Genomic DNA, 24417 nt, shown 5'->3' on the forward strand with positions numbered 1-24417 from the left:
AATATTCACACAATAGTTATCTTTTAATTGTGAGAGCCAATCATCCCATTGTCCATCTATAACAGGCTGCATCCTGACCAGGGCTGACCTGCTGGCCCTCCTACAGAGTGCAGCTACAGCTAAAGGTGTCACTAAGGTCTCTCCAGCCTCATGCTGCTGCTCCCTGTAGCCCAGGCATAGCTTAAAGTATTATTTCAGGCCTCTTGCACCTGGTGCCTTCTGCAGGATTTGTCTGGCACTCATATGTCACCGTCATATTTTCTGGAAAAATCTCCTTGCCCAGGACTTTCTCCTGGGAAGCTGAGAAGCCTCAGAGAAAACAGAAAACAATAATTATCTGATTCGCTTCTCCTGTGTTTTGCTGCTTTGGAATGTGTTTGGAGATTGTTTACCAACAGGAGATTGTTTCATTGGTTTAATGTGAATTGTTTTTCACTCATTGGCCAATCAGGGCCAAGCTGGGTTGGGACTCTGGAAGGAGTCATGAGTTTTCATTATTATCTTTTTAGCCTTCTGTAAGTATCCTTTCTGTATTCTTTAGTATAGTTTAGTTTAGTATTCTTTAATATAATATAGATCATAAAATAATAAATTAGCCTTCTAAGAACATGGAGTCAGATTCATCATTCCTTCCTGCCACGGGGCACCCCACAGATACAACACTCATATAACTTCTACTAGTGCAGAAATCCCAGCTGTCAGTAATACTTGAGTCAATGCTTGCAAGAATTGACCTCAGCCTTTTCAACGTTGCGGTTTCTTAGTGCAGGAACCGATAAGCTGGGGTTCTCTTCCCATCACTGACCTGCTCAAAATAAATATCTGCTTATTTACTTGTTGGGCTGAGGCCTGTAGCAGGCAGAGAGGTGTAAAGGGTCTATTTCGTTGTGGTTTACCTCCCACATAAATAGCCCCAAGCCACTGCCTTTTAATACTTGTTTATGCTTTGGGCTGTTTTGTGAGCACAAAACAAAGCACTGAACTTCCTTCACAGCAGCAGTTGGGTTTCTCTTAAGTTTGGTAAATGGCATCTCAAAAGAAGAATTCTGTCAGGGAGGGAGGAAAGTTAGCAGAGCCAGAGGAGGGGCATGGGACATGGATGGGGAAGAGGAATGAAAGAGATTCCCATTTATAAACAGGGAGGAGCAGGATGCCATCTGAACTGAGTTATATTATATGGCTTCAGTCACTGCAGTCTGATCTTCAAGGAAGCACACATAGTAGCATCTGTTTTGTTAACAAATGGTGTGTTTATTACTAGTCTGTGCTTATTGCCCATCCATATTAAAAGTCCCCAGCCCAGGAAGTCACCATGAAGGTGAAGAAGTGTTTAAATTCATGTGTCACTCTCATAATGTGACACACCCTCACGTATGGCAGAACCTAAGCCCAGACTAATCTCAACACTTTGTCTCCTAAAGAGATCTGCTTTCAGTTTACACCCAAATCTCTCTCCATGGCTTTTGCATTATGAAGGGGGCTTTGCAATTACAATTGTCAACTGTACAGTAATGCCACAGAGATCTAATGCACTTTAAGCCTAAGCATGTGTCAAACAGAGCATATAATACTGAATGCCAGTTAAGCCCTCATGTGAGTTGTTGTAGTGTAACTTTATATCCCTGCAAGTCTGCTCTTGTGAATAACCCTGCAGACAATGTAATGCAGCCATGTGAATGTACAGGCTGTGGTGGGCACATATGACATAGAAAAAAATCAGAGATTTGAGCAGAGCAGCTCTGCTGTGAGCACAAAGTCAAGCAGAAGAGTCACAGCTCAACATCACAAACAAGTACATCAATAATCCAACCCCCTAATCTCTTTTTCTCAGTCTCCTGCTCCCCTAAGTCTATATCTCCCTGACAGAAAGTAAAGCAATGGCCTGACAGGGAACCGTGCAGCCTAAATGCTGAGATTTCTGTGAGTATCTTTGCACTTTGGGCTTATGGATTCACCAGCAGTACCTGGTGGTGATATTTATTTTAGTTTTGTACAAAAAAAAAAAAAAAGAAAAAGTGTTCCTGCAGGAGGAACATGCACTTACTGCACTGAGTCTAGAGAACAGAAAATAATGGGCCTGTTCTCCCAGGGAGCTCTGATATCCAGGCTGGGTTACTTACTTAGCTTCAGGGTCATACTCTGCCCAGATCCTTTTAAATTCATCCAGGTGGTGTGGTCCTAAAATGGACCAGTCCCGTGTCAGGTAATCGAAGTTATCCATTATAACAGCTACAAAAAGATTGATGATCTGCAAACAAGGACAGAGATGATGTGATGGATGAGGCAAGGAACAGTGAATTTTACCAGGTTCTCCATTTAAGGTCTGAATTTGGACTCACAAAACTAGGAAGCCATTTGGGTTAGCTTCCTTATTCCCACATCCCAGCCCCCCCAGTTTAAATGGGAAGAGCCCAGAGGCGGAATATTCTCAGCTGGTTACATTTTTCTCCTCCCTACTAAATGGACGACGCACAAATTTGCTGAATTCTTATTTGTGCTGTCGTGGCTTTTTATTTACCTATGTCTTTGCCTGGCAGAACGAGGTGGGATTTATCTTCAATAGGCAGTGGGGCTGAGATAAAAGTCCTTTCTTCTGGCCCAAGACCAAAACTTTAAAAATGCTGCTGCTGTTCACTGGGAGGGTTTTGGGCACTGCTGCCAGCTGCAGAGCGTGTGCTGTCGCTCTGAGCAGTGCTGCACTGCCAACACGGAGCAGATGCAAGTGGGATATGTGTATTCTCACAGTCATTGCTGCTGGCAGGGGAGGAAAAACTGCTCAGCAGCCAGAAGGAAGGTAGGAGGGAAGGTGGGAAGTGTGGCTGAGGCGTTGCTAGCCTCAGCACAGCCCACAACAGACTAATTTGGTTTTCTCATTTAGGGGGAGGGGGGAAGAGCACTCCTTTGCCGTGCACAAAAGACAGGGATTGGAAGCAGAGCATCCCCCAGAGCTGGAGGGAGGCAGGGAAGGGGTGTTGTCACTGAAAGGGTTCTGCTGGGAAGGACCCATGGGGAGATTGGAGATCCTTCCTGTCCTGTGCATTGCCGATCTGGGGAAGCAGAGGCTGAGTCTGCCAGGGAAGGTCTGTGCTGGGACACTCACCAGGAAGGCACAGAGCATGTAGAAGCTGATGAAGTAGAAGACGGCGAAGCTGCTGCCGCACGAGTGATCGGCCTCCGTGGAGTTGGCCGGCTCCGACTCCGGGTCGCACTTCTTGTCAGGGAGACATGCCAGCATGATTTCCTGCCAGGCCTCACCTGTGGCACACCTGGGCAAGGCAGAGGGCAGGGGGAGACAGCAGTGACCTTGGATGTGACAGGGACTGCCACATTAGCAACCTGCTCCTGATTCCGTGAACGTTAATGAGAGTTTTGCCACTGAGGTCAATTAAGAGCAAGTTAGGCATGTTAGGGTGTCAAAATATGGCTTTGACATCCCCAGGCATATCCTGCTCTGTCACTGTCATATTTTCTGGAAAAATCCTTTCTTCTGGGAAGCTGAGAAGCCTCAGAAAAAAATGAAAACAGTAATTATCTGATTTGCTTCTCATGTGTTTGGCTGCTTTGGAATGTTGTTGGAGATGGTTTATCCAACATGTGAATTGTTTTTACTTAATGACCAATCAGAGTCAGGCTGTGTCAGACTCTGAGGAGTCAGTCATGAGGTTTCATTATCATTCTTGGTAACCTTCTGTCTGTATCCTTTCTCTATTCTTTAGTATAGTTTTAGTAGACTATCATATCATATCATATCAAATTAGCCTTCTAAGAACATAGAATCAGATTCATCATTTCCTTCCTGCCATGGGGGACCCTGAAAATACCACACTGCTTGTGTGCTGCTGATGATGGCAACAAAACCTCTGCTTGGTTTTGTTGCCATCATCAGCATATAATTTCTGACTGCCTTAGGTTGCTCTCACATTCCAACCAGAATCATGGAGATATGTGTGACATGGCTGTGGATTGCATCTAAAGAAGTCCTTCAAAATTATCACAGTGTTGAATTTGTGCCAGCTTCCCACCCCTTCAGCAGCCCTCTCTGGCCCCAGCTGGAGTGGGATGATGTGCTAAGCTGAGCTGGCCATGGCCATGTCTAAGCACGAGTTCATCATGTCCCTTTCCCTGCTGGAAGTCACACTGGCCAGATTTGAACCAAAGAAGGTTTTGAGGCATATCAGCCTTGGAGAGCACTGGAAACTGGCTACCTTCCTTCTGTGTAGGAAGACTCATGTCCCTCCCCAGCACTGAGTGTAACCAGGGTGAGCTGCTGGGCTACAAGAGACTCAATGCACTGCTCCTTCCATCTGACATAATTCCAGGCTCCCCCACTGAAGGACAACATGTTACTACTCACCTCAGGAACATGACATGGTAGGAGGAGATAATCTGTGCCCGAGAGCAGAGGAATGGTGCTCCCAGGCTGACACAATGCAGAGCTGTGGTGTACCTACCTGAAAAGCAGCAGCACTGCCTGGGGGAAGGTCTGGAAGTTATTGTTGCGGTTGATTTCTGTGGTGTCGTTCAGCGCAATTTTACCAAACACCTGGCAGAAAGCAAAGGTCTTTTCAGATTAGCCCTGCAAAATCCCCAAACCTCTTGTCACCTGTAGCTCTTGGCCTCCCCCTGACTCTAATATTTAATGAAATCTGCTCTTCTATTAAAAGAAATTTTTCTGTGTCTTTCATATTTGTTGTTGCTTCCTTGGCTTCTGCTTTATAACCACAAAAGCACTAATTTTGCAATAAGAATAATCTTGTGTCAAAACAAGGTGTCCTTCCTTATTCATACACTGAATACATGATGTGGGGCATTGTTTTAACAGACACTCAATTGGGAAGGGAGTCCAGCTGAAAGAAATCAGTAACAGAGAAGAAAAGGCTCCTTCCTTCATTGCTTATCTATCTTTGTCAGGACAAAATGATAGCAAAGGACCAGCAGCTGCAAAGCCTTGAGCTTCCATCTCCGTGGGGGGCCTTGGATCTTCACAAAACCATGTAAATACATTGCCTTGGATCTGCAATTGTCCAAATGCCTGCCCTTCTATAGTCATGCTTGTCTCCAGCAGGTGTTTCAGGGGTCCTCCCAGATTGCAGCAGCATGAAGATGATGACCAGATCTGCCCAGACAAGGATGCCCTAGAGCTTCCTCCCATGCCACATCAACCAAGCCTGCAACCATCAGCAAACCTTTTTAGGGGCCTGTCTTTGGGTGTGAAGTCCCCAGTGCAGCAGTTTCAGGCTTCTTTAAAAAGTCTTGGATAGCTGTGGTAATTTCAGGCAGTGAGACTGAGAGGTTAAACAAACCTTGTGTGGCAGAAAGGTCTCTACACAGCACAGGCAGGACTATTTATTCCCCACTGATAACAACGTGGCAGAGATCTCAGGGGCTGAGAGCTGTAATCTCTCTGTAGCCAAAACAAGCAGCAGGAACAGAGCAGCTCGGAGAGAACACCTAGCTTCTTTTCAAGGAAATGTCACTGATAATTAGCACCCCCAGAGAAACAGCGACACGGAGAGGAGCACAGGGACAATGGTGGGATGGCTTTGCCAGACGGGAGGGAGGGTCAGCACATGGCAGTTTTCCTCAGGGGTTCCTCATGGATATATGGGGAACTTCTGCCTGGCCAGCCCCATGCCACAGGCAGCTCTGACTGCCCCATTACACCGAGCTTGAGCTGAGACAGCCCATATTTATCATTTCAGGCAAATGTAGATAAGGGAGCTCCTCATGATCCACCCTACAGCTTCCCTCACACAGGAGGCAGCAGCTGCTGTGGGTGTTTTGCATTAGGCACCTGGGAGGAGCCATAAGTGGGGGTTCCTCCCTCACAGCCTCCCCAATCTGTGCCTCCTGGGCCATCCTAGAGCAGCTCCATCCATCAGCATCAACCTGGATGTTTTCCACTCGAGCACACTAGGTAGTGAGGCTTGAATGTTGTTACGCTCCAGGTTGTGGCAGTAGCTGACTTAAAGTAGGAGGTCTCCTTTATATGGGCAATTCTGATATTTTTATCAGTTCTGGGACATCCAGTCTTTCATGGTAGCTGCTTAATGGAGTGAGGGATGATTTTCCTTCCTATGTGCCCCTGTGTGTGAGGGAACTCTGTGTGTCAGCACGTTCAAGAGAGCTGCACACAAAATGTCTGAGATGCCATTTGGACAAAAAGTGATAATCACAGGTCTGTGGGCTCTGGGCAAACAGGGAAAATTTAAAAAGTTGGTTTTCTTATTGGAAGACATTAAGGCATGAAGGGACCTAGTAATCTAGATCAATGTGAAAGGCAGATGTATGATCTTCAGGCTGCTGAGATGATTTAAACAGAGGCTTGAATGTAAGCCAAGGGTTAAATAGGTAACTTAGAACTAGCTGAAAGAAAAAGGAGTAGAATTACAGAATAAAGCATCTGGTCTTGGCAGTGCCCTGACCACTGTAGACATATCTGTGTGGGTGCTTGGAAGTCACTTATAATGCTTTGTGCAGTGATGTAATACCAGCTTAATACTCTGAAGTGATTTTCTGTATAGCACAGGTAATTCTGTAGGATCTTGGCCATCTTAGGTATTAGAGGCAAAACTGGCAAGTTTGCAGTATGAGCTTAGTAGAGAAAATGACAGCTGTGATTACTGAGGCTATTGAGATAACCTGTGATAATCCAAGAAAACATTAATTTTATCTTTCACAGTGGGACAGTGTAGATGGAGTTTGTGAAAACATGTGATTATAATAACAGGAAACAAATTAAAACAAGGTCACAGAGGTCAGATGAATTTCATTACAAATTCTGTTGCCATTGTGAAACCCAGAAGCCTATCACGTTTGAAGACCTCTGGAAGCAATTATGCCATGTCTTTCCATACTGTGGCCTCTGATCCCAGATGGCTGACTTGTCTGAGAACTTTGATTAACATGGAAGTGGAAAGTGAAGCTTAGCTTGAAAAGCAGCACAGCAAATGAGGCTGGGACTGTCACAGGCTGTGCCTGTATCCCTTGCTGTCTTCAATGGTGTCTGTGCAACATCAGTTCCTTGCACAAGTGAATGCTCAGGATGATTCTAAGCACATTTTGCAGACTGAGTAAGATGTTGTGTTGATGTGAGTGTTGGTACATTGGGTCTGATCCCATATTTACCTTCATGGGTGTAGATCAAAAGCTGCTCTTTACAACTCAGTGGAAGTTGTGCCAGTGTGAAAGAGATGCAAGGGAACATTTTGGTTTGCTCAGTGCAGCATGGCCATAAGCCCACTTAAAAAGCTGTTTTGGACCAACAGGCAGGGCAGTAAATCTTTGAGGAAATTCCTTCAAGAATGTGGAGAGCAGGCATGGTCCTTTTACTATTTGCATATTGTGTTCTGCCCTTAAATGGGTCAATTTTTTTTTTATTTCCTTGCTTTTTTTTCTGGATCATGTTGGAGGTACCCAGTCAGACAATGTTCTCCAGCCAAGGTTAGCTTCTATCTCACCTTACTAGCCCCCACAACCACACACTGATCTAGTTACCCTGTAATCCTGTTCCCATGCTCTAGCAGGAGACAGACTCACCCGAGCTCTTTAAGCATCACTTACCTGCATCCCAATCACAGCGTAGATGAAGAACAACATCACTATTAAAAGAGCCACGTAGGGGAGAGCCTGGAAAGAAAAAAAGAGAGGGCTGTGTCTCTGCCTGGTTCCTGCCGCTGGCTTTGGGACAGGGGCGCGGCGGTGGCTCTGTAGTGCGGGCAGTAGCCACTAGATGCCTCTGCAAGCCCACGCTTGGTTTGCCCGCCCAGCCCAGCCGGCTCGGCTCTGTGCCATGGGGGATGGAGGGATGGAGGGATGGATGGAGCTCCGCTGCCTTCCCGTCACTCCTGCCCTTGACCGAGCCAGAAAAGAGGGAAAACCAGTGTGTACACCTGCTTACCAGGAGGAGAAAGCTCTCACAGCCGGCACTACTCTGGCACTAATGGCAATGTGATATTTTCCTGCGTCTAGAATGGTGAAATAAAAGATGCTACAGCTGCTGGAATCTTAATTCAAGGCTTCTGCTATAATGGCTGGTACCACCCTAAGTAGCTAAAGCAGCATCAGCACCTTCCTGTTGAGTGTTAGGTGTCCCTGATGGTGCCTGCCATGCAGCGAGTGTCAGTGATCAGCTGCTGGAGAGGAAATGCAGAGCCCTGATAAGCAGAGCTGCCTCCCAGGGAAGGGGTCAGTGCAATCAGCAAGTGCTGAGTGCTCCTGGTTTCCTCCACCACTGACAGGAATCAAGGGCTCGGGACTTCATGGGCTCAGGCTTTTTTAGCAGGAATCTTTTGAAATATCTAGCAGAGGCTTTCAGAATTTGATTCAGAAGAAATGGGTGGACACATACACTCTGAAAATGTGAGCACAGTCCCTGATCTAGAACACCTAATTTCAGAGAATATAACGAGCCTACAACATTATCAGAGGGCTGCAGCACCTCTGCTATGGAGACAGGCTGAGAGAGTTGGGGTTATTCAGTCTGGAGAAGAGAAGGCTCCAGAGAGACTCTAGAGTATCTTCCAATACCTAAAGGGGGCCTACAATAAAGACATAGAGGGATTTTTTTTCAAGGGCACGCAGTGATAGGAAAAGGGGTGACGGTTTTATACTGAAAGAGGGCAGGTTTAGATTAAATATTAGGAAGACGTTATTTACTATATGGATGGGCGAGACATGAACAGGTTGCTCAGATAATCTGTTTCTGGGAATGTTCAAGGCCAGGTTGGGTGGAGCTCTGAACAACCTGGTCTAGTGGAAGGTGTCCCTGCCCATGGCAGAGTGGTTGGAACTAGGTGATCTTTAAGGTGCCTTCCAACCCAAACCCTTCTGTAATCCTAAATTCAACACAACTAAATCCTGCAGGAAAAAACGAAGGAATATTTTCACTGGCCACCATGGAAATTTGACTAAGATCGGCATAAATCATCTTGAAGAGATCTGAATATTAAAATGTCAAAAAATAATCAAATCCTTTGGACAATGTCTGTAATCGTCACCTTGAGTCTCAGGAAAGATTCCTCTGGCTTTTCATTGGGCCAGACAAATTGGTTTAGTTACCTCACAATGTCACTGAAGAGACCACCAGCTCAGAACTGGGCTCCAAACATTTTGTGATGATTTAGGTGGGACTTGATACACACAATACCCAAGAGCTCCTGGGATAGTGTCCAGACAGGATCTGAGGTGTATAACCTTAACAGTTTTCTGACAGTACTGCTGTTTTTCCCATCCAAATGGGGGTGGGAAAGTGTTTTCTGTCCTCCCTCTCTGCCCCTTCACTTCCTTTTAATGTTCTGCTCAGTCCACTCCTCTCCTCTAACGCACCTTCCTGCTCATCCCTGCCCCTTGCTCCCCATGGCTACTTCAGCTTCCCGTATTCTCCATTTCTGTCTCTGTCCTCTCTGGCTCTGTCCTTCCTTGGCGTTACCACTTTGTTCTTGTCATTCCCACGGCCCTGCCGTGCCCTCAGCACCCTCTCACTTCCTCCTCCTCCTCCCACTCCCCAGGCTGACCCTGTTGCTGTCTCTGCAGACAGCAGGAAACCCCGCGGAGCATTTTCCCACCGCTCTGACCGGTGCCCCAGCTCCTACGTCAGCACTTCATGCCATGCCCAGGGCACCTGGAAGCGACCATGGGATCTCACTCCATGGGTTCCTTGCTTGTTGGGCTGCCCTGTGTGAGCAGAGATGCTTCCTGGAAGCATGTGGGGACACTGAAGAGCCTGTGCCAAAGTCTGCTGGGATCCCACATTCTGACGGTGGGAGCGGCACAGTGGCTATTCTTAGCTGCCAAAGGAACCTCCCGGTAGTTGCAACAGGAAGAGCTTGGAGCAGAGAATTTAATGTTATAAATGGATAAAGGCTTTCAAGGGAAAAGGCACTTGCTTGCAATGCTGCCTGTTTTTTCCCCCTCCCCTGCTGTGGAAGATGCCTCCCTCCATCCTTTCTCCCCCCACCCTACAGCCCTGCCTGAAGTGACTCCAGTTGAAGAGGTCTGGAGGTCACAGGAGGGAAGTTCCAGGTGCTCCCTTTCCCATCCATCTCCTCCTCTCCAGCCATGAGCCATGACAAGTTCAGCTCAGGGCAAGCTATTGCCAAGGAGGCAGGAGGGGGCACAGGGGCAAGGGGAGGAGAGGCAGGAACTGGAAAGTGTGACTCTGTGCCCTGCCTCGGGGCTGGCTGAGCTGTGCCAAGGGAATCTCATTCCTACGCACGTAAACAAAATGGTTCCCAGTGGCGCTGCTCAAATAACAACCTGGAAGTTGGCAACTCTGCAAGCAATGGAAAAAGTCACTGTGGAGTGGATGTGCCAGAAACCTGCTGTGCAGGGTTAGGTCCTCTGACAGTCAAGGAATGTGCAAAATGAATCCTTTGCATCAGCCTGGTGGTCTGGCTACTGGGACCACTGAGAGCTGCACTGGAATAAGCCTGTGCTGGTCCCTGGTGTGCACCTGTGCTGCTTCTGCTGAGAAGAGACAGAAGTTGCAATGAGCTGCAGCACTGCAGGCTTTGGCCCCAGCTTGTGTTGTCACTGGTGAGGTTCAAGTTTTAAAGTATGGATCAATTCCTTTTCCATTTGAGTCAATACCAGAGCCTCAGTCTGAGGGCTACATAGGTGCTGTTTCAGGACTTGTGTGTTGCACAGGTTACTCTTTGGTGCTTTTGCCCAGTTGTGTGTTCTGCATATTTGCTCATGTTTAGACCACCATTTGTATTCCTGTGCTGTGTTTCCCTGCTGATTCCTTTGGATAAGCCCCAGCTAACATCCAGGTTGTGCTGGTCCAGTAAATCCAGGTCAAGTACTTTTAGAATGCAGGAATATGCCATGCTTCATCTCTATTATTTTACTATATGTGGCTAGGTTTTTTTCTAGCAAATAACTGGGGTGTTTGTTTTCCTCCAAAGGTGATGATTCTTATCCAGTCTGATATCCCTCACTTCCTCCTATCTACTCTGGAACTTTATCTACCACTAAAACGCAACCTGTCTCCAGGGAAGAAAGCAGCAGCAATTTAATAACTTGGCATTGTTACCAGCTCAAAAGGGTAGGGCTAAAAAGATGAATTCTTCCTGGATGAAAGTATGGAGGCCACACACCTCTAATACTCACTGGAAATCCTCAAAACAATGCTTAAAGGAAACTTAATTGAGACACAGGCCTTCCCCCCATAGCTGTGTATTTCATTTAGAGTTGCACATATGAAACACAGCTCAAATAAGGAAAAAAAAAAAGCTGAGACCGAAGGGTTATAGACAGGCAGTAATTGAGTTGAACTGAGCTATTAAGGCTGTTCAGGAGGTTCTCCAGCAATTCCTCATGCTTTAAAGATGAAACTCATACCCAGGCAGTCATTCCCTGCGAGTTCCATGTACTTGACTCATTTGTGCCACCTCTCCCTGGGCACCTTTGAGCTCAGGCACTGGGGTGAAACCTCTCCCTGAGAGGCCACCGAGGGAAATCAAAAGGAGTGGGGTCTTTCTTAGAGATAAATGAAGGAATACCTGGAAGGACTTGATGAAGGTCCACAGCAGTGTCCGGATGCCCTCCCCTCGGCTCAGGAGCTTCACGAGGCGCATCACGCGGAAGAGTCGGAAGAAGGTGATTGAGATGCGAGAGTTTTCCTCTGCGTTCTGGAAGCCATTGGCACAGAGGCAGAGTTACAACAGCACGAGAGCAACCAGGGCCCTGGGCCACAGAGGAGCCTACGCCGAGGGTTCACTGCACTGTTCCTTGTCCCGCTACTGCTCCCTGGGCTTGCACTCCCCGGCACCCCAGGGACAGGCCGAGGCTGCTCCAGCCTGCCCTGTCCCCCATGGTGGTGAGGCTGCTCTAGGGGGCCTCTCAAGGCCATCAGCCTCTCCCTTCAGTTTGCCTGGCCTTTCAGGGATTATGCTCATGCATCTCCCCACATCGGAAAGAGGCAATTCCCCTTTGACCTTGCACTGGAGGAGAAAGACACTTTCCCTTTTGGCCTGCCTTGAGTGTTTCACCCCAGTGGGTGTCTCAGCCAGCAGTTCTGCTGAATCTGGTGTCAGGCACCAGCCACGTTCTGCTTGCTCTGCTGGGAAACAGGAGCAGGTCCCAGATTTGCCCCTGGCTGCAAAACCCCACAAGGGCACCCCATGGTGTGTGTTGGTGTCACTGGCACCACTGCCAGCCTGGCTGTCCCTGTGCTCCTGTGGGCTGGCCCCTGGTCACTCGCTCCCACTGCTGGGCCTTTCTCATTTCTCATGACCCCTTTGTATTTCCCACAGTCTGCGCACTGACTTCTGTTTTTTTAAAAACATTTTATTTTGGCTTCGCTGCTACTGTTCGAGTGTGGAGTATTTTAAAATAGTCTTTCTTCTGGCCTGTTTTTTCTCACAGCATCTGCTTTGTCCCTAAGCATTTTCCCCTGGGGTTGCAACCAGCTCTGACGTTCCTCAGCCTTCACATGTGTGAAGGCAACATCCATCTGAAGGCTGCTGCAGCAGCAGGCTCACCTGGCCTTGGCAGAGGACTTGCTGCCTAGCTCAAGGGCACAGCAAATGCCAAGTTTTCCAGTTTATTAACCCCCTAAAATACTGTGCCAAGCCTGTGAAGCTAGTGCCTTCCGGTAGCAGCACTGTGGGAATGTGACCTCCTGTCACAGGGGGAGATAACACTGTCACCCTGCCACTTGACCTGCTGTGGAGCACAGTGCATGGAAACCCCCTCTCTGTCCCCACCCAGGCTGCAAAGACTGCAGTTTGAGTCTAAACACCACCAAAAGAGCAACATTTAGGAGGAAGAAACAGTGCAGATCACCCCTGCTGTTAACTACTCACCACTGTGTAAACCAAGAGAGAACAGACCCTTTGGATTTCCTGTCACTGGGCAGTGAAAACAGCAGCCTGTCTGCTTCTGATAAAAGCCAAGGCACAGGAGCAGCCTGGGTGGATGTTTCTGGGATGAAATGCCCAGATGCAGATGTGTACCTGGGTGTGCTCCTGTTTCTGAGCTGACTGGTGCTCAGCTCTGTCCCTGTCTCTATGCAGGGGCTGTAGCTGGGTGCTGGGTGTGACCCCTGCTTGCACAGAGAGCTCAGCACCATGTGCAACAGATCAGGATTGCATCCAGCTGCAGCTTGTCTGTCTGTCTGTCTGTGGTGTGTCTGTCACCAGGTAACTTCCACCAGGCTGTACCAAAGGCTGATACTTGCTGCCCATGGAATAACTGGGTGAAAAAGATTAGGGAAACAGGCTGTGTCATGAAAAGCCTGAGTGCTCCCTACACCTCACATCATCCTGGTTTGATTACTTGGACATCAGGCTGTGGGTTTCAGCAGATTGGAGGGAGCTGCTCTGAGGTGAAGGAGGGAATGTGGCCTCCAAGGAATCAAAAATCATGGCACTGAATACTCTCAGTGCTACAGTCCCAGAGGGATAACTGTAAGGTCAAATACCTCTTCCAGTCCTTTAGAAGCCAAGCTCTAATACCATCTAATACCATTTAAAACAGAGCTGAGGTACCAGTCTAGAGGTTGTATGGACAGCAATCATGCTCTGGTTGTGACTAAAAAACCAGAGTTTTCTTATTCTACCTGCTGTTCTTCTGGTTGGCTTGGCTCTTTAGGTGGCAGCAAGTGGGGACATGGGTCTGGACAGAGGTTTTAGTATTCCTTTGCCCTTCCTTGCTGAGAGGAGGCAGCTACTGCAGGCAGAACTTTATCTCTGCCCTCCTAGTGTCCTGCAGCAGGCAAAGTCTCAGCAGCAGATAAAACAGAACAAATCCCTCCCTGACGCAAATCTGCAACTTACTGGCATCAAACCACTTAGCCAAAAACTCAGCCATGCCTCAGAAGATTACAGTCATTTTCAAACTAGGTGGCTGTAGATTAGCTGATGCTTGAGTAGTCCTGTTTACTTCCTCCTGGCTTTCATCCAGCTTTTTGAAGGCCTATCCTTGCCAGAGGAGGGAGGTTCTGCAGAGTGGCAATCCAGAAACTGGAGCTCTCTGGGGGTGGTGTGGGAACTTGCACGCCAGGGCAGCAGTGTTTTGTGCACCATTGCACCAGTTTCTCTTTTCTTTGTGCAAAATACAAACTCAAGTGTTATAATGAATCACCTCATTGAAGAGGAGCTTCAGAGTCCCGACTCTTTCTTTTCTGGAGGCTTGGACATGAAGTCACACTGCAAACTCATTCAGCGTCACATTGACAGTGACACAGGGACATTGTGGCTAACAAGAAATCTTACCAGGTCCAGTTCTCTCTTGGTGGTTCATTAGAAGGCAGAACAACAGTTAACTTGACCAAAGGAAAGCTCAGGATGCACAAGAGATACACATGTGCAGCATATTCACAGCTCATGTGAACACCAGACTCACACCAATACATGACATGGCAGCTTCATGCACAAATAACTAGGCTGGGCTTGGAGAGAGAACTTGTGATCACGGAGAAGAGAAAAAAGGAGTGTGTTAGAAAGAGTGTCACAGAAGCTGGGAGGGTGGTCTGTATTTTTGGTCTTACCATAGAGGAAGAGCATTGGGTATGTTCAGCTGGCTTTAAAGAAAGGCAGACAGAAATAAGCTGTAATAAGTCTCCAATCAAAAGCCCTAGTAAACTAGGTCTTGGCTAACACAGGAGCAACAAAATGGCAGAAGAGGGCAAAAGGGGATTTGAAAGAAATGCACAAGAGGCTGGGCTTATTCCCTAGGATGCCCAGGATCAAGGCTGGCCATGGCAGAAGTGGGTACAACTGCCTCTGAATTTGATGTAAGCTCTCTCCACTACCACCACACGTGAGTCACACCCAGTGTCTCCTGAGTGCTGGACACCCTGGCAGTGGAGGTACTGTACTGGTAAAATGTTTCTTGTATCAGCACTATGAGTTCAATACAGGGGCTGATTTGGCTCTCCAGCTCAGATCCAGGCCATGTCTGCACAGGGACCAGCCAGCTTCCAGTGCATCCATCTGATTTGTAAACCCATTATATCGCAGTGCTAAAGCAACACTTTCTGTTTCTATATCCCCATTCCCTTACACACAGTTCTGGGTTGGGAGAGTCTAACTGGCTCTTGGCAGCCCTACAACACCCAGCACCAGCTGTGGAATGTGGGCTGGTGCAGCTAATTAGCTCACTCCTCCTTTACCCACCTCACAGCAAAGCCCTAGGCACTCAGTGGATGTGTTCTTGGAGGCCAGGCTGAGCTGAGCCCAGCCCTGGTCACGCCTGGAAGAGTCAAATTGTTGCAGACACTCTGCCTGATATTCCTTGATTAACCTCTGGGGCCATTTCCAATACTGAGAGCAATTCTAAAATATACCCAAGGCTGCAAGTATCCTTAGGTGTAAGAAGCAGAATTGTAAATTAAACGAAACTGTCTTTATTAGGAGTCCTTCAGTTCAATAGTAACATAATCCTTCAGGGCTAACCTCTACCATATGCCAAACCTGTCTGCTACTTTAGCAAAGTGGGAACTGATGTATTTCTTCTTCTGCCAGTGTCAGAATTCCCCTCTAGTGCCATGGAGGTCTCCTGCAGCTTGCTCCTGCTCTCCAAGGATGCTGCAGGAATCAAACTGGCATTGTATTACCTAAAAAAACCCCTGTAGTTTGGATGCACAGCCTATTTTGGTGATATGGGCAGATGAGAGCAATTAAAAACCCAAGGTAACCAGCTCATTTAATAATTTGGGTTAACTCATTGGTTTGGTCGTGTCAGCTTTCATTTTTTTCATCCTCCTCTTTCACATGTTTGCTCTTGTGTTTTCAGATCACATACAGGCAAAAGTTGGCTTGAATACCAAATGAAGCAGCAGTGCCCATAGAGACATTTCTTACAGGTCAAGCATAGATTCTGATTTTGTGTTGCTAGGCAAACATCTTTCCAGCAAAGTATTTCTCTGTCCCATCCCCCTTCCTCTTTCTAGTTCTGCAAATCACCTTTTCTAACAGTAGAAGGACCCTTATTCTGCTGCTTGCTGCATTCCTGGTAGAAGGTACAAAAGTCCTTCAAAATAACTGAAGGAGGCCTGAAAATTTTCAGGATTCTCCATCCTTCCTGGCTGATGGTGTTTGTGCATCTGTGACTGACAGCCTGAAGAAGCCTTTTGAGGTGCTGTGGGATATTGTGCTTTCACTGTCATTTCTTCTCCTATTCCCTGAGCTAACTGGGCTGTGTTTTAAGCTGTGGTCAAAAATGTACCAAATTATATCACTGTCTATGGTAGAGGCTCAAAAGCAGCACAGGGAAGGTTCTGCTGATGCTGGCAGGCAGGATTTATACAAACTGTGGCACTGTGGGCTGAGGTTCCTGCTATGCTTGTGTGAGTTCATGAGGGGGAAATCAACCCCCAGCTTTGGGTTGCTGAATGCATATTTGGATATCCCCAAAGGTTTCAGAAAGGAGACAAATCCTACCACCTGTGCCAAAGGGGCACCCCATGGACCTGAGCACAGGAAGCTGAGAACCCATTACTGGAACTTTCGAGTGTGGCCATTCCGAGCCCTAAAGCTGAGAGAGCTATTGCTAGATTATCCAAGAATCTTCAGCCTTGCCAGTGATGTGGAATGCCAGTTTTAGGACAAGGACAGGCAACTGGCACCTGAGAATGCAATTCCCAGAGATGGAAGCGTGGTGACAAGTACTTGGAATTAAAGCCAGTGTCTATTGCCCATCTGAAGTGGACAGGATTTCATTTCTACAAATCTCAGAACAATGTGGAAAAACAAACCCTCATCTGTTTGATGTCTCTGGAAGAACTTTTGGAGAAGCTACAGCACTGAGCAGAAAGCACTCTTGGCTGTGTCCCTGCTCCTGCATGGGGTTTAACCTGCAAAGGAACTTCAAGACAAGACTTCTGTCCTGCCCTTCTCCTTTGAGACATGAGTAGTGTGAACATACTGAATGGGAAAGGTCCACAGCAGGGACATCAGTCAGAGATGATGTTCTGAGCAGTTTCCCTCGTACAGAAAAGGGATCTGAAGTATAAAGTCCAAGGCCACATTTGGAGTGATACAGAAGAGAACCTGCGGGCTGAGTGAGAAAAGAAATATCTGAGGTAGGATGCACCTGTGTAAAGACACTCAGGGGGATGAGTGCAATGAGAACTGTTTGGGTATTTTTTTTCTTTCTTTTTATGTCACTATATTTAAAAAGGCAACAGAGATGTTAAGGAGCAGAAGAGGCCAAGAAAGAGAAGAGAAGGTTCTAGAAGCCCGAGTAAAAATTCAGTAGGATAAAAACTGAGTGATCCCTGCAATATGTCTGAAAACTTCCTCAGAATATTGTTGCCTGCATACATCTCATTCATATTCAGAGTGTACCAGAACACCAGCTTTTTAGGCAGATAAATTGCTTCACTTGCTGCAAACCTGTGAGCATTCTTAGAGCCCCTACAGGCACAAAAGACAAAGTCAAAGCTTGTGCCCATCATGAAGTCAGGATCCCAGGTTAGGAAGACTCTGGGAAAGAAGCCAGGTTTATTCAATGGAGAGATACTTGAAATCTGAGAGGCCACAGCACTGGATAAGGGAACTGTGTTCCTGGTAATCCTGCTCTGCCTGGGTAGGTGGCAGTGAGGTTTACTGGGAACTGCTTGTGAGGAACACAACCCCTCCAGGTCCTGTTGAACCTCCATAATGTCTCACAAATCAAACTTGGTGTCTGAAAAAGTTTCTAATGGGTTGTGCTTTGGAAGCTAGGAGAGGATAAAATTTGCACTCCAGAATAACCAGTCTCTATCTTTCAAGAGCAATATGTAACAGAGTCAATATAGTGGGATATTTATGCTGTAATGCAATCCATTCTGAAATTCTGAGAAGGGATGATGTGGCTTTTCAGACCTGTAAAGACAGCAGCAAAAATATGAGCAAAAAGGCTTTGTATATTCACAGTAGTATCCAAGTTCCCTGTAATATCCATGGCTTAGAATATCTTATGGATAAAGATTTGGAAGAAAACAAGAAAGTGTGTTAATAGGCAGATTCAAATGAAAGTTTCAGTAGGAAATTCCAGAGAAGAGATATCAACCCCACCTCATCCTTGTGGAACACTGGAGACAGAGGACCATGTTGGGAGGTTTGAGCTCCTTTTGGCTGGTTTGCTGACAACTGTAATGGCTCTGCAGAGCAGCAGCCCCTGGAAGTGTCTGAAAGGGAGCTTCATTAGGTCTGTACAGAATGTGTTTAATCCACATCACCATGGAGGCTCCTCCACTGCTGGGTAAGTGTCAGTAGCTGTTCAGTAGCTGCTGATGACAGGACAGGCAGGCAGCATTCCCATTGCTGATGGTAGCAATTCTACACCACAGGACACACTGAAGATGAGTTCAACTCCCTTGGAGTGGATCTAGCCTTTGCTACGAAGTCCAAACTGATCTTCTCCCTGAAGTTTGAGGAACAGAACTTCCTTGCGGATAGCTTTTTACTTTTTAACAGCATTTTTATTCGCAGGAAGGAATCTCTTTTTTGCCAGAGATAATTCAAGCTTTATGTTGTGGAGAGCATTTGAGCAGCTGAACGCACAATGTTATAACTGCTTCACTGGAGTTGTCTCAGTCAATGCAGAGGTACAACTGCAACCTTCTAGTTGTGCCTGATAGCTCTAGGTTGGAAGAGATGAGAGGAAATGTGTCTTTGAGATGCTGGCACCACAATATGACAGAGTAGCTCCATATTTCTCAGGAGAATGAGTGGTCAGATGCTTATGCTGCCTTTTGTGACCAGCAATCTGTAATGCCCTTTCTCCACTGAGGAAACTGTGGCTCATGGATGAAGCTTCTAGGAGCCCACTGAGAGCACTGGTTGCTGGTGATGGATTGATGGATATCTGCTAAGGTATTTCCTTGATTGTTGAATTTGGAGAATGAAAAGTTACCCATGAAGATGCCATATCTGTTGGAAACTTGACAGTTGGTCTGTCAGCCTTGTCCCATGAGGAAAGGGGTGACACATATTCTCTTCTTGCTTTTTTCTCCTCACTGCAGGAAGGGTGCCTCTAAGAACCTGCTCTGCAGAGCTTCCTGAGCAGGCTGAAGTGTTGTATAGTTCCTTGGCATTTGTAGGATATTGGTCTTTTCTAGATCAAGGTCTTTAGGTCTCCTCCAAGAGTCCTACTTCAGCCATGCTGCATCTGTGACTTTGGACACAAGATGAAGTATGGCAAGAGACATTCTGGGGAAATGAACTCATCAAAGCCGTAGGCAAGATGTGGAGGGGAATTAAAAGCACACATTTGGCAATGAGAAACCACACTGCTCTTCTGGAGATGTTTCCTTCCCATGTGGTTACACTGAGATGGGATCTGCAAGGTTGTGAGTTTCAAGAAGAACAAGAATTTACCAAAGTATGGGGGAAAAAAAAGAGGTTTAGAAGTTATCTGTGCCGTAGAGACATGGTAAAAGAAGACACTAGACATCCTCTTGTATTTGTAGTGTCAAAAATCTGAAGTGACCTCAGGAGGCTGAGTTGCACAAGTCTTTGTGGAGAGCTGGAAAAAGTCAGGGCTTCAAATCAACCTGACTGCTGGCAGGTAATAGTCTGCCATTCCACTGGGGAGTTACCACAGCCCCTTCCAGAGCCATCTGTCTGCCACTGCTGTCTGAGGTTTTAATCACAAGAGCCCTGGAGATAACCCACCAGCCACCAAAAGTCTGTGAAGTTATTATGAGGCCAGGCAGAAATGTATCTGTTATTTCTCTGACAGGGAATACTACTGGATTGCAGATGGCATAATAGTAAATTCCCACAATCTTACAGTGAAATCAAATTATTAGCAGGGAAAAAAAAAACCAACAACCAAAAAAACCCCCCCAAAAGTACCCCCCAAAAAAATACCCCACAAGAACAAATCAGAAAAGCTTCTCAAACTGTGCCATCTTCCTTTAAGTAAGAAGCTCTTTGAAAATTTCTGGGAACATTTTGAATAAAACTAGCCAAAATTCATTTTTTTCCCCCTGCAAAAATATTTTCTGTTAGAAGAATGCTGATGCTGAAAGTCAAATGTTCTGTAGAAACATGCCAATTCTCAAACAGGCATTTCAGAAATGTAAGGTTGAAATCTCACATTTTGTCCTCACACATTTTAATTTGGTTTACATTTCCATTATAAATCATATATAACTGAGAAAAAAAAATCAATGCCAGATTAAACTGCTTTTACTTTACTTAAGCATATGTCTTGAATCTTGATTATTTCAATAAAAATGATCTTTTACTGAAAGTTTTTCAACTTTAAATGTTCCTTCTATTTTAAAACAGAAAAAAAATGTTACAAGGGGCTTTTGGAAACAAAAAAAATCCAGCCTCTGTGTAGCTCTAATCTGGGTGAAGCACTGGAGGCTTTTTTGGATAATTTAATGCCTATTAGAAAAGGGCACCATCTTACAGGAAAACTGGGAATTGAGGGGTGTGATGCTGCCTTTACTGGGGCAAATGGTGAATACTTGTGGATTTCCCTGGAAAAAGCTCTGAGGGTGTTCCAGTGCAATATAAAATGCTGATACTCAGCTCTGCAGAGGAGACTGAGCTCTCCTGCAGCACGGAGTTAAAATTTCATTTGTTGCAAGGAGGGGAATTGGGGAAAATGCAACATCTGCAATGAGGTTTGCCATTACATTTCTGCCTGCATTAACTCATGGGGGCCAGGAGACACCAAGTGTCAGCTCATCCAAATGCAATATATATGCATTTATACTTCACTGATTCCACATGATCTCAGACCTCAGGGGAAACATTACCATATCCCTATGCAACAAAAGCCTGTTTTGAATACAGTTAATAAGGGCAAGGTAACTTCTTAAGCAAATGAGTCCTGCAGCTATCAGTTTTTTTTCCCTTCATTTCCTATGGATTCTAAGATTTTGAAATTCTGGAGCTTGCTTTTCTAATTAGCTTCTAATATGCAAATCATACAAATTTGAATAGCTTATAAATTATTTTCATATATATATACATCCAAAAATTGTCAGACAGAAGTCTTATGGCTCCAAGTGCTTAAGGTAAATATAAGGAAAGTCAATTGATTTTATTTGGTTAGGCAGATTACCCTAGATTGACAATTAGAGGACAAGTAATGAAAGGGCTGCTTTTTCACACAGCTAAAAGCTCTAATTTTCCCCCATGACTTTCAGAAAATCAGAACAATTGGTAAAGTATATCTATGCAAATTATTCTTAATTTTCAGGATATTTTAATAATCCCTCTCATTAGCTTTGGGAAATCAAGCCTCATGGTAATCAAACCTGGGAGGCTCCTGAGAAAGAAGCAGATACTGACCACTATCAGAGATGTAGTGCTCATCTTCAGGTACAGCTACTGGTCTGACTCAGAGAGGCAGGTGCAGCTTGCCTGTGCTTCATCATTTGAGTTCTGTGGGACAGACAGCCAGAAGAAGCCCTAGAACATCTGGATGAGAAGGTGCTAAGGAAATTGAGCCATGAAAATAAATGTTGAAAGGCTATATGTGTGCAGGGCTTTTTGTTTTACAGGTGGAGAGACTTTGAGGATCTTCTGTTCGAGTAAGAGAGGAGAGGTTTTGCTGATTTGAATGCCTCTGCCAGGAGCCATGTGTGATGAACTTTTTTTTCATTAAACTTGGCTTTTCATCTGACCAGTTCTTGATTCACAGGGCAATGGCTCCCCAAGGAGATGATCAGTCTGTCCCAGCCCAGAGCAGCCTGAGGGGGATGACCTTGGGAACAGAACAGGCCACTGAGCAAGAAGGAGAGAGAGTGAGAGGGAGAATTCAGCTTTCCAGCTTTCCTCACTTTTATTACCATCCATGCCAACAGTGTCCTCATTTCTGTTCCTGAGCAGTCCAATGTGCTTCACTGCATTTCCTGAGGCAAAGTTAACATGGCTTTTAAACATCAAACTCAGCAGTGTATTTATCACTGTGCTGGAAAAGGCAGTCTTCTTTTCCTCCACCTCTTTAGAGAGATTTATGTTCTGAATTACATTACTCATTATTCTTTCCTCTTTTTTTCATTTTCTGGGAGGGAAGAGGGAGAGAAACCTGTGGACAGGTTTTCCAAAAGGAGCATGGCCTGTATCTGGTTTTCATTCCAAGTAACAGATATTTTCAAATCCACGTTGTCCCATCCCAAACACCCAAATAAATCCATCATCTTGACTTACCTGCAGCAGTGTTGTGAAAGCACAGCTGCTGTGGAGGGCTGCAAGCTGGGAGATGTTCTCTGACACACTTGGCCTGCTCAGGTTCTTGTCTACTAAGACCATGACACCGATTTTGATGTCAAAATAAAACAGAAGAAAAAGACTGTTCAAAACATCCATGCCAGTCCAAATGACTTAGTTGTGCATTGTGTAAGAACTGATTTTTCCATTTCTTGTAGCATCCCACAGCCTGCCTTGGAAATGAGAAGGGCAACAGAGCTCTTCTCTGAGATGAACTTCCTGAGCCACTGATAGGCAGGAACTTTGTGTCCAACACTTGGCAATGCTCCATTTGTGCTGAGAGGGTGAGTGGCATCTACAGGCTTCTTCTTCCCTGTAGACTGGTGATTTATGAGGATTTTGGTGATTGATGAGGAATTAAACAAACTCCCAGAGGCATGTCCTTCTGCTGCCATGGCTGTGTTTGTCTTCTCTGCACTGGATGTTTGAGCACTTCTGCAGATATTTGTTAATTATTTCTGAATTAGCTGATGGGATTTCATGGTGTGGGAAAAGGACAAGGAAGAAGGAAAAATGAAGAACAGAGTGAAACTTGGTGCTCTCTGTGTATTGGGTGTTTCTGGGGTTCCTCTGGTCAGCCTCAGGCTGAAAGGAGGAGGGAGACCTTTGGAATTTATAGGGTTCCAGAAGCATATGAGTCCAGAAGGAAATTTCAGTAGCTTCTTTGCTGTACTGCACAAGTCCTGATTACACTGGGGGTGTTAAGGTTGGAAGGAGCCCGGTGGTCTGCAGCAAAATGCCCACTCCTCAGTAGAACTCTGGGGAGTGCTGGAGCCAGAGAGACTCTGGACCAGGAGCAGGTTTTCCTGGGAAGGGAGGCAGGTAGGCTACCAGCTGAAAGATTCCACATGCAGTATTGCCAGGACCCATCCTTTGGAAAGCCCAGAGGCTCTGGGAGAGTGTGGAGATGGATGAGCCATCTTGTGCTTTGATGAAGGTGCTTAAAGGAGCTGCACATGCTGGTGGAAGCAGGAGAAAACCCAATCCACCTTGGTTTCAAAGCACTGGGTCTGTGGATTGCAAGAGGCTCTGGATGACTGTAGGTGAACTATCAGCCCCAGCCAGTTCTGTGTAATTAATCTTTGCTCAAGGGAGGATATCTACAGATACCGGCAGCCCAAACAGAGAGATTGTTATGGACCATTTTCATCTGAGATTTGTAGCAGCTACTTTTAATTCCCAGTCTGTGTCTTTTCATTGCCTTTTACATTAGAAAGTTATTTAATGTTGATATGGAACATTTTCCTAAGAAAAAAGCAGCCTACAGGCTCATTGGATTCCTGTGTGATATTATGGGATACAATAAAGTCTGTACATGTCATTCTGGGATTTGAAATGCCCATCACAGGCATTATCAGAAAACATTAGAAGTGGTCATATGGAGACTGGGAATAGATCTTACAAAGCTACTTAGCAACATTTTCTTGTTCTACACATCTTTCCAAGAATAAATTATTATTGATTTGATGAATTCTTTGGTAAAAAACCAAACAAGGATAGGGACTGTTTAGATGATATGTAATGCTCACTCTGTGTGATTTACTGTGTTCAAGTATGGTCCAACAGTTGAGTCTCAAATTCCCTGTCTCTAAACATCAATTTGTTTTGATGTTTCCTATTAACAAGTGTTTCTTTACAGCTGAGGCATCTTTGCCTTCATGTCTGTTCATCTTATATAATGATGTCTGGCCTTGGATGAAGGAGATTTTCTCCCAGCCCCTCAGACAAGGCTCAGCAGGCAGCACTGCTGGCTGGTGTCTCAGAGCTTCAAAGTGGAGCTGGAGACAACAACTGGGGTGCCACCAGCTGGGATGTCCCATTACCCTGCAAGAGCAATTAGAGCCAAGTCACATTTTTTGGCCATCAATCAGCTGACCATGAGCTGATTCCAGTCCCCACAGCTCGGTCATCTGGCTGCAGCAGGGAATGGGTCCTATTGAGCAGATGCCCAGGGAGATAGATGAAGCAGAAGTGGTTTTGTTGGCATCTTGTGCCAGACAGTCTCCTCAAAGAACAGATCAGGGAGTGAAGGTAAGAGCACAGCCATTTACAAACCAGATGTCTACGAAGAAATAATAAAAGAACCACCTCTCCTGTGTTTGCTGGCTGGTGCATGAGAATGTAGAGGAAGCAAGGCAAGAGATAAATGAGGGTGCTATATTGACTATATTAGAAAGGGTAGAATTAATTTATATGTGTTTACCTTTGATTACAAATCTGGGTGAGCAGCAAAGCCCCCACAACTGGATGT

General features: G+C 45.9%; 1 protein-coding gene across 7 annotated transcripts in view; it reads right to left on the bottom strand.

The window, feature by feature from the left end:
* The window catches only part of CACNA1C (calcium voltage-gated channel subunit alpha1 C), a 416406-nt gene that overhangs the window by 23311 nt on the left and 368678 nt on the right, over window positions 1–24417 (bottom strand). For all 7 annotated transcript variants that reach the window (XM_071422178.1, XM_071422182.1, XM_071422181.1 and 4 more), the window contains 6 exons: window positions 14495–14527; window positions 11505–11633; window positions 7564–7629; window positions 4452–4543; window positions 3101–3266; window positions 2121–2248 (listed from right to left, as the gene is read on the bottom strand). In XM_071422178.1, coding sequence (XP_071278279.1) covers window positions 2121–2248; window positions 3101–3266; window positions 4452–4543; window positions 7564–7629; window positions 11505–11633; window positions 14495–14527 — 614 coding nt within the window. The remainder of the gene's footprint in view (window positions 1–2120; window positions 2249–3100; window positions 3267–4451; window positions 4544–7563; window positions 7630–11504; window positions 11634–14494; window positions 14528–24417) is intronic.

Source organism: Agelaius tricolor, unplaced genomic scaffold, assembly GCF_023055355.1.
Source record: "Agelaius tricolor isolate 1412-34295 unplaced genomic scaffold, bAgeTri1.0.p SCAF_3, whole genome shotgun sequence".
NCBI classification, from domain to species: Eukaryota; Metazoa; Chordata; class Aves; order Passeriformes; family Icteridae; genus Agelaius; species Agelaius tricolor.